We start from the raw sequence: 11,988 nt of genomic DNA on the forward strand, positions 1-11,988 counted from the left end.
GGTGGGAATAGTCTCGTTTCCCTTGGGATAACCTTGGCCTTCACTGGTTGGGTTTATACAGGGTGTTAGGTATGGGTTTATATGGGTATATACCCATTTACCTTCATTTTAATTATTTTAATTTTCATACAAATCGGATTTTATAAATATATTTTGTATGAAAATTAAAAAAATTAAATAAATAAATAAATAATAAATAAATAAATAAATATCCTTGGACATTTTACACTACGCTTCTAGTCCCAAACTAAGCAAAGCTTGTACTATGGGTACTAGACAACGGATATAAACATACTTAAATACTTTTTTTTTGTAAATACATACATATTATACATAGTAACATCCAGACCCGACACAGAAATTAAAATTCATCATTTCTATTTCTGCCCGGCCGGGAATCGAACCCGGGACCTCTCGGCATAGTAGTCCGTTCCGAAACCACTACACCAAACGGCCGACAATTAAAATGATGATATCAAATTTCTGACTTCACCATACCGTTTATATGCCCATGTTAACATGGGCTAGTATCGGCTCATATTCCCATACACCCTGTATAACAGGTAGCTGTAGATCCTGGCTACATAGAAGTTGCAGGGAAATTCAGGCAGGAGTATCTTTGGATAGGATATGAGCTTAAAAGTTTACGTGAACAGGAAATGACATCGGATACGGAAGTAATGAGTATACACGTGTATTGTTATAGCTTTCTAGATGTGACACAGTTGAAATTTGAAGGATTTTGGGTCTATTTTAATGATAAATATTTTGATTATATTATCTAATACGAGGTTAGTAATATTTTACTATTAGTCATAATAGGTTTTGTTTATGGAATAAATAACTATGACTATGACCAAGATGCGCGCATTAAACCCTGCTGTATTTTAGTTCATCGATCGATCACTAATAAGCAATACAATATTAATGATTTTTTAACCGACATAATAATAACGTAGACAATAGTAGGTAGGTACTTATCTTAATTACATATATCTACAATTTCTTTTATGTACTTTTACATTCATACATAAATCTGTGATCTGTGATGATCTTTCTTCACCTGGAATCCTCAACCACAGAGGAACCAGCTGTCTTACCTGCAACTGCCGGAACACATTGCTGTTAACATTTTTGTTAAGGTTTTCTTAAAGTCTTTGGTCTCTTCTAGCACTTTAGACCTGTTACTGAAGTATCGTTTTAGAACACCGTTCGAGGATAATTACCTTCTCACGTCGCTACTTTATTACGTTTTAATGAAGTCTCACAAACTAACATCGAAAAATCCTCCTTCTGGCGCAGTTGGGTAAACGTTTAACTTGTTTGGGATGTGCACGTGCTAATTAGTTTTGAACTTTGCAAGCTTTGAAATCATTATGACCAATTTTATTTTGCTTACAAATTGATTTAAAATTTAATATAATTGGTTTAAAATTGTATAGGCCCGGAGCGGAGCAGAGAAGTGTTTTGAATAATCAATCAGATTTCATTATTTCCACTTCTCGTCTCCGCGCCGCCGACGCTGTCAAATTCTATACAAAAATTTTACAGCCCGATACTTCTCCGCTGTTCCGTTTTGGTGGAAGCCATGGCCTTAGAGTAATGTATGCCGTAGCGATGCAAAAAAGAGCACAGTGTAAACACAGAATTTTCAGTACTTTCAACAACCAGAGAAGTACTCTCAGATCAGAGAAATTAAAGAGAGATGTGACAAGGGGGCGGGGCCTGTGTCGCAGCAATATGCCCAAAAACAGAACACATGCTCGTGACAGCAATGATGACAGCAGCGACGTCATATATGGAAATAGTTTACATTAATTGCGTAGTACTACAGATTATTCGAACGTTATAGCCTGACCAGGAACATAAAAACCCTGGCATAGAGGCGCGTCAATTGCATTTGATAGTGCAACACTGAGTACAGTCGTACCTGTGTTAAATTTATAGGCTAACTTTATGTATCAGGATTCAGGATTACGGGCTAATTTGATATTTTGATAAATTAACGAAAAAATATTATTATAGGTAACCTGGTTTAAATAAATTAAATGAAACCATCAATCGAGCTAGTAGGATTTATTTTATTATTCATCAATAATCAAATTCAGAACTTGAATACTCAACTGCAATGTTTGCTCATGAACGCTTCAAACTCGGTACTTCTTTCCCAATTCCATAAAATTCAACACTTAGAAAGTTACAATTTTTTTTAAAATAGGTAGTTGAAACAAACCACAGCTAATTTTCATAGTGGACTGTACTATGCGATAAACATGTCAGTCAATTTGACAACCTTTGTCGGAAACATTATTCAATGAAAATATTGTCCGAACCCTTAGTATTTCTCTTCGACAAATACTTTAACATATTGTAAACCACTTTTCTTTCACGACTATAAAAAGATTTTAGCAATTTAATTCACAAAATCAATTGCGCACATTTAAAATAAAGTTTGTTTACACTTTGACAGCAATAGACTGACATGCAATGATGCAAGGTGACAATATGTCAATGAAGTTTTCAGTTACTGTTGCCATTAAAAGAAATTAGTACCATTAGTTTTCCGCAACATGGCGAGGGTTTTTATGTTCCTGGTCAGGCTATAAGTACTGTGGGTCTAGACAAAGTGCAAATTATAATCGCAAACCAGTCGAAAAGTGGTCGAAAAGCCCCTTTTTTGTATGGAGTTTTGACGGATTCGATTTTCGATTCGATCAAAAAGTGCGTTTTGTCTAGGGGGGCAGATATCGCAGTGGATAATGAGCACATTGAAACTAACATAATGCATTCAATCGCACGTCACTGCGTATGTATCTAGTGGTGCTGTACGTACATTACTTGCACCTGGTATGCGAATGAATAGCAGCACTGAATGCGATGTGTGCATGACACACACTCTTCGCGACGTATTGTTTTATGTTGATTACTTTGTGTGTGAATTTCTAATGCGACACTGAGTTTCGAACTCTGCGCATTAGTTGGCATCTCTTTATATCTCATGTTCATACTCGTCCATCCATTCCAGGTGTGCGCAACCCTCGGCACCACAGGGTCGGTGGCGTTCGACAGCCTTCGGGAGATCGGCGAGGTCTGCCGCCGGCATTCCGCCTGGTTGCATGTGGACGCTGCTTACGCTGGCAGCGCTTTTGTGTGCCCTGAGTTTCGGTACGTACTCTTTGACTTATATTTGTACCTTTGCAGGAGGTACAGCGGTGGGGACAAGAGGTGGGAAAAGTCTTGCTACAGAGTTATCTTATGCCTTCACTAAACATCCTCTTAGTCTTTGGAGAGACTTCAAACGTGGTCGCCCTAACCAAAGTCGGCGCACTGTATAGCCGACGAGGCGAAGAAATTAAGCAAGACTTGGAGCGAGATCAAACGCGATGCTCAAGACCGAACGCGATGTAGGACTGTTGTGGACGCCCACTGCCTCATCTAGGGGACATACGGCCGAATACTGAAACACTACTCAAATCTGTCACTCAGCTGACGGGCTCCTAAATTTAAGTATCCTTCAATTTTAAATGGTATTCTCAAACGCCACTCAACGGATTTGAAGCCGTGATCAGCTAAGCAGCTCTCAAATGTTTACATAATGGCAACATTTACCAAAAAAAGTATGTTTTCATTTACACAAATGATAACTTTAAGTTTTTTATCCATTACACGCAGCATCGTTTGGTTATGTATTGTCTTTTATGGAAATATTACTCAATCAACTTAACATACAAGAGTTTATTTTTAGTTTCTATTATACATAAATCTCGTTTTATCGTATAAAAAAATTAATGCTTGCATTTTTATTTAATTAAAAAATAATTTTAAAGGTGATACTTTTTATTGTTGAAATCTATTAAGTGGCGATCGTGGACCGAAACGTAACCACAATTGACATTTATCATTGTTGACAGACAGAGCATCAAATTGACAAATCAACAACTCTTGGAAATGCTACTATGCGATGTCCCCTTATTATTCCTCAGAAATAAGCATGTTTATGTAAAGCGATTTCATAGCAGCTATTTTGGTTGTTACTTTGTGCACTATACGATGCACAGTTGGCTGTTCGATGTGGAAGATATCACCTAGTACCTACACGTTCATAACTTCCCGTTGCGTAGAACAGTAGGGTTATAATAAGTATTTGGTCCACTGGTTGTATGGCGTTTGTTGCGGGGTTTCAAAGAGCTTCCAAATTATGAATCCAGACACAACACCGTTTCTTTAGAGATGCGGAACCTCGCTCGGAATTGCATGTCATTATAATAATATTTTTCAATAGCGTTCAGCATTATTGCGTTCCTGCGATTAGATCTAGGTATTTCCTCGAGCCTCGAAAGAAATGATAACGATGACACACATTATTTACCACTATTTAGGTCGATTTAGGTATAAGAATAGGATTTAAGATACCGCGCAAGCACTCTCAAATTTAACAGCTGCTTAAGACGATTTGACAGTTGTTTGAGTAATGCTTAGCGTTGAATGGCGTTTCAGTATGCGAAAATTCATTTAAGTGGCGTTTGAGTGCAACTTAATTTGAGAGGTGCTTAAAAATTGAGAACTGCTCAGATATTGTTTTGAGTATGCGAAATGTAAGTTTAGGAGCTGCTTAACTATTTGAGAAGCCGTCAAATATTTAAATGGCGTTTCAGTATTCGGCCGTTAGGACCTTAAGTCAGTCTTGAACACATAAGTTGCAGCAGCATAAATAAAAGCAGGGACTATTTGCAACAAATAATTTGAACTGACTTTGAAAAACAAAACTTTCTAGTGACATCAATCGTGTGTCAAAGAATCTCTATCTCTATGGACCTCCTATTAAGTGATTCTGTCGTCTTTTTGTTCCAGTCATTGGCTGGATGGTGTGGAGTTGGCGGATTCCTTCGCCTTCAACCCTTCTAAGTGGCTAATGGTCAACTTCGACTGCACTGCTATGTGGTAAGATTTTATGTTTCGTTGTTAATTTAACGACTCTCTTCTTCTTCTCTTTTTTATTTTAAATATCATTTTTTTAAATTAATGTTTGAAATGAATTCTTTCTTCTTCCAGGGTTAGGGACAGTACGGCTCTCCATAGGACCTTCAACGTCAACCCTATCTATCTTAGACATGAAAATTCTGGTAAGATTTATATATAATTATTTTGATGTTATTGAAAAAATCTTCAAATAAAAAATAATGATGTTTTGATGAACAGTCACCAGGTTAATTTTTGGCAAGAAAGTTAGGATCATGAGACAAAATAAATGTTACTTTAATTGTGTTAATAATAAACTTCTTTTCTTCTACAGGCAAAGCCATTGATTACATGGTAAGTTATTTATGATTATAAACAACAATAAATGAATTAGGGCAATAAATGAATCATTTTTCACAAAACGAACAATTATTTTTTGAAAGTTATCCGATGATTTGAAAATGATATTTTCTAAAGAAATATAGTCAAAATAAGTTTTTTAGGTTTATAATTAATAATAATATAATAATTCAAAATTCATAACGTAGCTCGGAAGTGAAAAAGCCAACATCAAAAATAATGGATCAAAAATCAACCAAATTGAGACCCCAGAGTCTATTCACACCAAGCCTATTCTACCGAATAGTGATGCGACCACAAACGGTGATGAATCAAGTGGTGATGATCTGTATGGTGATGATGATGAGACCGATCTGCATGGCTACCATCAAATGTCTGCTGGATGTGGAGAGAAGATACAACTAGAGAATCCAGATAAAAAGGAGCTGCTTGTAAGAGAAAATACTTTGGCGGTGATGGTTCAAGATAAATGGTTATGGTGTTGGTTTTGGGTTAAGTTGGTTAATGTGGTAAAAGAGAGAGCGAAAAATTGTTTATTTAATCCAAAAATCCTTACAAATAGTTATAGTGATGGTGATGGGAACGTTCTAGAAGCTTACTTTATATTTCTGAAGCGCAAAGAAATATCAGAAATATGTTACGACTATCATACCAGTAAAGTGTTTAAAATTTGTAGTTTAAATGAAAATATTTTGGTAAAAGGGTTGAGAAAGGGTCTAGAAAAAATGCACTCAGCTTTACGTGTATTGAAATCTAACGAGTTTGTTCTTTTTCCAGCATTGGCAAATCCCCCTGAGTCGTCGATTCAGGGCACTGAAGCTCTGGTTTGTATTGAGGAATTACGGAGTTGCTGGTCTTCAGAAGCACATTCGTGAGGTACCTAAGAATTCCAGTTACTGTGATTCTTAATTCTGAAAATCGGATCCCTTATTCACTCTAGCCAGAATGCACGGAAAACCTAATGACTAGACCTATACACGACATCCCTAATATCTGTCGTCTTCGTCGTCGTTTCAGCCGAATGACGTCCACTGCTGGACAAAGGCCTCCCTCAAGGATTTCCATAACGACCGGTCCTGTGCTGCCTGCATCCAGAAACCATTGTGGTTCCAATTTTCGGAATTAGAATCACAATCTAATTTCAGTCCTCTCTCTAGATTTTGATATATCCACATCTATATTTTCAGTGTATAAAAAACCACTTATGTTTTTCAGAGTGTTCGTCTGGCTCAAAAGTTTGAAGCACTTGTTTTGGCTGACCAAAGATTCGAAATCCCTCAGCAGAGGAACCTTGGTAAGTACAATTTAATTAACATCATCATTTCAGCCACATGACGTCCACCCCTGAATATAGTCCTCCCTCAAGAATTTCCATAACGACCGGTTGGTAGCGGTCTGCATCCAGCGCCTTCCCGCTGCCTTTATAAAGTCGTCGGTCTTTGTGGGTGGACGTCGTACGCTGCGCTTTCCGGTACGTGGCCTCCACTCCAGAACCTTTATTTAAATGCATACTTTCTTCTCAGGCATGGTGGCCTTCCGTCTCCGTGGTGACAATGCCCTAACCGAGCGTCTTTTGAAGAAGCTGAATGCTCGAGGCTACATCCACGCTGTTCCAGCCTGCTTCAAAGGGGTCTACGTGATCCGGTTCACTGTCACCTCTCAGAGGACTACTAACCAGGACATTTTGGGTGAGCACATCAATGATTAGGTAGGGTAAACCGTATAGCTATTGCCCACTTAAAGATTTCAAACTCATTGAGATGAAAAATTAAAGAAAGTATTTTAATTATCGACCATTTATGACTTTTTTCTTATAACTCAATAAACTGTTAAACAGAATATTAACAGTTTTTAGTTAAAACTTACGTAACTTAGAAAATATTGAAATAAATTTAAAATCCTCCAAAAAGTACAGTCATTGCCCATTACATACACTAATTGCCCACATCAAAGCACAGTCATTGCCCAGTATCTTTAAACAAAATAATCAATAATCAAAAATGACAAATTATGCTTTAAATAAATAAAACAAAACATTAAACTTAAATTCTAGTAGTACAGTCTTCAAAATTTCAAAATAAATTGCGTTTGGCCTTATTAACATATTATCAAATATTTCTTGAGCTGATGTTGGTTATTCTTCCCTAAAGTTGTATCTATTTCCTTACAATTAACATTTTCACTAGTAGATTTAACGTAGGATTTTCATTTTTTGTATTTTCGTTTGAATTTTTATCAATTTTTTCAAGCCAAACCATATTTTTCAGCAATTTATCTTGTAGATAAATTGTTAGATACATCAAGTACAGCTTCGATCGCTTTTTGCAAATTTTCTATGCTATATTGAACTTTTGGAGTCTTTGGCATACTGAAAATGAAACATTAAAAGCCATTTAAATATTTATGCCTGTAAATTGCAAAACAAGTCTAGCAATGAGCAACTTAAACACTGCTACTGCATGGTGGCAACACTCTAATAATAATTGCCCTGGGCAATAACTATACATTAACATATGGCAATAACTGAAATGACGGTGGGCAATAACTAAAAATATACAGATTTACGTGCAGTGATTACCCACCGTTAAAATGACCGTTAGAAATCAAATTTTATCAGTTATTTTCATTGATAATGGAGAAAACACTTATAATTTCATCATGACTATACACCATTAGTTGAATATTAAATAACTTGCAAAAAAAAATTAACCTCTAAGCAAGTAATTCCTTAGTAAAATTGTTAAAGTCTTTACCTATTTGAGTAACATTTTCACCCGTCTTGACATAATCCGCCATAACTGTTTTTTTTTAGTGTTTCCTATTGTAAATTTTAAATCTACTGTACATTGATCTCGGAGCCATCTACTTAGTAAATTCAAATCTAACTAGAGTGATTCAAAGTCAGCACCTGACAATATTATTCTTAAAGCGGGCAATCACTACCAGTGGGCAATCACTCTCTGGTTTACCCTACTAGGTATTGATATTATTAAAATATCAAAGACGTTTCAAAATATAGCCGATACCAATTTTTGTTTAACAACAACGGAAAAGATCTTGGCCTGTATCTCACCTGATGGAAAATGATGATCAGGCGAGCTCCATTCGGAATCCACAACCACAGAGGAACTGGCTATCTTACTACCGGAACACTACAAAGCTTAACATTGAAGTCCATTGACTTAGAACAAGCTCTACCACCAATTAAACTTGAGCTGAAAATTCCGCCCTTGCTGGGAATCTAACCTGGGTCCTCTGGGCCTGAACCAAAATTTCAGATTTCATATTTGTCCTTAGTTATTTCTGTGCAGTGTTACATTCTTCAATATGTAATAACTATCTTGTTCTAGATGACTGGAATGAAATCAAGGTAGTAGCTTCGGAAATACTCGTGGACGTATTCGGCTCGGAGAACGGAAACATCGTCGTGCCTAAGAGGCCCAGGATCTCTTTGAAGGGTAAGTACCTGGTTTGAAAAGTACCTGTATTTTAGTTATATTAGTCTTAAAGGCTGAGAGACAGTCTCTGAACTGTTCATTCATCGTCAATTTTGTCTACTGGTCTTCTTAACTAGTTTTACTTTAATTCATAAATTGATTCCTGCTCCTGTGAGGAAATCCATCTAAAAACGAATGCTAGGTATTAGCTCAGTAGTTGATGTGTATTGCGCTGATTTTTTCATCCCTGTTGAAGAACTAATTAAGTATATCATTGATACCAACCGGCCTATCTGGAAGTCATTAGGGGAGGCCTCTATGTCCAGTAGAAGACTTAGTGAAATTAATGTGATGATGATAAAATAATTTCACTATGTTGATGTTTTCCTAACAGTCTATGCTGACGTCAGTAGCCTTTGTTCTCCAACCAGAAGGTGACTTATAGAATATTCTAAATTTCAGAAACCCGTGAGCTGAACGCCACCTTCGGCACCAGCCTTCTCCTCGCCAACAGTCCAATGAGCCCCAAGATCGTGAACGGTACCCACGCGGCCATCTGCGACTATGAACAGGTCCTGACTTCGTGCGCACAGACCTTCGCTCAGCTCAAAATGGAACCTAAGGATAGTCCTGGTAAGGTTTGATTTCGATTACCGTATTTACGTTTGGGAATTCGGAGTTGGATTGCCACATCAGAGCCTAACATACTTGAATGCTTTGACTAAATAGTTGTAAGAAAATTCAAAAATTTACTTTTTCTTTGTGCCTTTGAGTACAATTAAGCTACATACTACGACTTCGGTTGTCGGTTCAAATTGCACAAAAGGAAAGAAAATGAACACATGCATATGAACTTGACTTGATTTTTTAAAAGATTACTTACCTACTATTTCTATTATACTGCTTTCTATACTTGAAAAAATCGAGTTCCACCTGAAGAAAGTTAAAAAAAAAAACTTTTGAAGATGTACCTATCTCATAAATGCTAAAATTTATTACTGCTAACACTGCTAGGAGATAACTCAAATAGGGAAATATACGTCATAGTTTTGACATAATTACTCGTACCTATTTTACATTTATATTTTCAACCTTACATAGGTACCCAGGGTGTCTAGGTTCAATCATCAATGCTTCTCTACCCTCATTGGTTGTTAGGTTGGTTCAAAGTCAAGTCTAACCCAACATTCACCCATTCACCATTCACTATGACCCATTCACTGCTCACTAACAGAGATGCGCCGGCGCATCCGCGGCATCAAGATGTGCGGGAAGATGTTCTCCCTCGATTCCTGTATGGACATGGTGCAGGGCATGATGGCGGAGCAGCCCCTCCCTCTGTGCTGTGAGGACGAAAGGGAAGACGCTTCTAATGGTGAGGGTCGCTTGCAACTACCAACGCTGTGGAATAAAATGGTGTTTATGTGATTGAGTTAAGGTGGACAATGATCCCGTCATCCTGGGACCCGCTGTATAGGCGGGCAATCGCTGGGAGGGACTGTGGTAGTGAAAACTTTGTCCGGGACCCCACAATTCCTTCTCACTTAATGCGAAAGACAGAGTACCAGGTCTTTCTGACTTGGTTAGCTCCACATAATATAACCTACCCTGTCCGTTTGCGCAGGGTAAGTATGCAATTGAATGCAATTTTTCCTAGACAAAAAAAGGGGTTGACAAAAAGATTTAAAATGTTACTACTGCGTATATTCACTTGGATTATTTTATTCTACAGCGTTGACAGGTCACTGCATAGTTATGGTTACTGTTAAATGTAAATTATTATAAGTCTCTTTAAAATTTCTTTATAACGCCGCTTCCAGTGGGCCTATTTAATTGAAAATCATTGAGGACCCTATTTTCAGTATCAAATCTAAAAGTCTAAAACTGTTCACTTATTTACCAATTAAATTTCGTGATTCTAGATGCAAACGCAAAGATCCTTGGCGCCCAAAACTAAAGGTAATAAAGCAACAATTTTGGTGACGGGTTTCAGCAGGCAATGCTTTATCTTAGTCCTTAAATAGCTACGGTTTCTCATCCTTTAAATCTGGATTAGAAATCACTTCACTTAAATCTAACACGAACATTTTTTCTTTATAAAGTAAATTAAATTTAGGATCCAGTCCTGGAGAAAGAACGTCGCAGTCTTCATCGCCAGTGACTTCTAGCAGCACCATCAAGCAAGATGCTTACTCGGATACCAACCAACTGCAAGTACCCCCTACACCTTCTAGGCAATATCGTTCTAAGTCCGTGGACGTAGCTCTTACAGGATTGAAATTAAATGATGCTAAAATTACTATTGATATGAAAAATAGCGAAATCATCATCACTCCAACTGGTTCTAAAGACATAGCTGATGATCCATTTGAAGCCAAAGCTGTTACTTTTAGCGATATCGAAGATAAACTGAATATTGGAGACAAAATAACTCAAGCCTTTGAGAATTTTCAAGACGGCTTGCAAATGCTGAGCGATCTACGAACAAGCACTAGTGATAATAATATTGAGGAAGAGAAACCTGACGATTTCAACGCTAAACTGACTATTAAAGGTCCTGGTAGTTACATTAAGAAGTTGATCCAGCAGTTTAGCGAAGGCCCTTTCGAATCAGAGGACGCTAAGCCAGAATCTGAAAGAGCTATGTCGACGTTATCTATTAGGGATAAAGCTGATGCTATTTGCAAAAAATGCTTGCATTACAAAGGTAAAATTAGCAAGTAAGGACAATGTGTAACATGGCAATAAAGTGGTAATGGATATTTTGCTAGAATTGAATACTTCTGAGAATATAGTGCACTAATGTAGGTAGGTATTCTAAAGTCTACAAATTATTTAATATATTTTTATTTATATAACAAAATATATTAATTTGTGACCTGATTTTGTAGGACATTTAGTTTGATAACAACTATAGTTAATACGAAATAATAAATGATCTTATTGTCGTATAGAAAAGGCATACAAACGCTGCACTATGACATATTTTTGAAGTATTCAATTGTAGTGTGTAACAGTAATAATCATTATATTATTTTTGATTATTGGCCTAGATTTTAAAATTAATTGTAATTTTGTAGTAGAATAAAATCAAAGGACGAATTTATGTAATGTCCTTCGGTGATATAGTATCTATATTATGATCATTTTAAAATGTTAAGTAGATAATAATTATAGTCTGTTATTCAATATTGCTTCGCATTATTGTGATTATTCCTATAAAAAAAACTGA

The 11,988-nt window shown here is 36.7% G+C and overlaps 1 protein-coding gene across 8 annotated transcripts in view; it reads left to right on the forward strand.

Annotated features, from left to right (window-relative positions):
• Hdc (histidine decarboxylase) overlaps positions 1-11,988 on the forward strand; it is a 50,139-nt gene extending 38,151 nt beyond the window's left edge. Inside the window, exons 8-20 of one of the 8 annotated variants that reach the window (XR_003656949.1) lie at positions 3,026-3,165; positions 4,852-4,941; positions 5,053-5,123; positions 5,294-5,313; positions 5,508-5,750; positions 6,097-6,195; positions 6,535-6,613; positions 6,843-7,007; positions 8,670-8,777; positions 9,219-9,389; positions 9,991-10,131; positions 10,873-11,564; positions 11,711-11,986. Coding sequence is in view for 7 of the 8 variants with exons in the window: in XM_028322029.1 (XP_028177830.1) it covers positions 3,026-3,165; positions 4,852-4,941; positions 5,053-5,123; positions 5,294-5,313; positions 5,508-5,750; positions 6,097-6,195; positions 6,535-6,613; positions 6,843-7,007; positions 8,670-8,777; positions 9,219-9,389; positions 9,991-10,131; positions 10,873-11,480 (1,935 nt within the window). In the remaining variant the exon portion in view is untranslated. Of the gene's footprint in view, positions 1-3,025; positions 3,166-4,851; positions 4,942-5,052; positions 5,124-5,293; positions 5,314-5,507; positions 5,751-6,096; positions 6,196-6,534; positions 6,614-6,842; positions 7,008-8,669; positions 8,778-9,218; positions 9,390-9,990; positions 10,132-10,678; positions 10,716-10,858 lie in introns of all 8 variants that reach the window. The other 7 variants (XM_028322032.1, XM_028322031.1, XM_028322034.1 and 4 more) reach the window with 7 other exon arrangements.

This window comes from Ostrinia furnacalis, unplaced genomic scaffold (assembly GCF_004193835.3).
Source record: "Ostrinia furnacalis isolate ACB-3 unplaced genomic scaffold, ASM419383v2 OfSCF7590, whole genome shotgun sequence".
Taxonomy (NCBI): domain Eukaryota; kingdom Metazoa; phylum Arthropoda; class Insecta; order Lepidoptera; family Crambidae; genus Ostrinia; species Ostrinia furnacalis.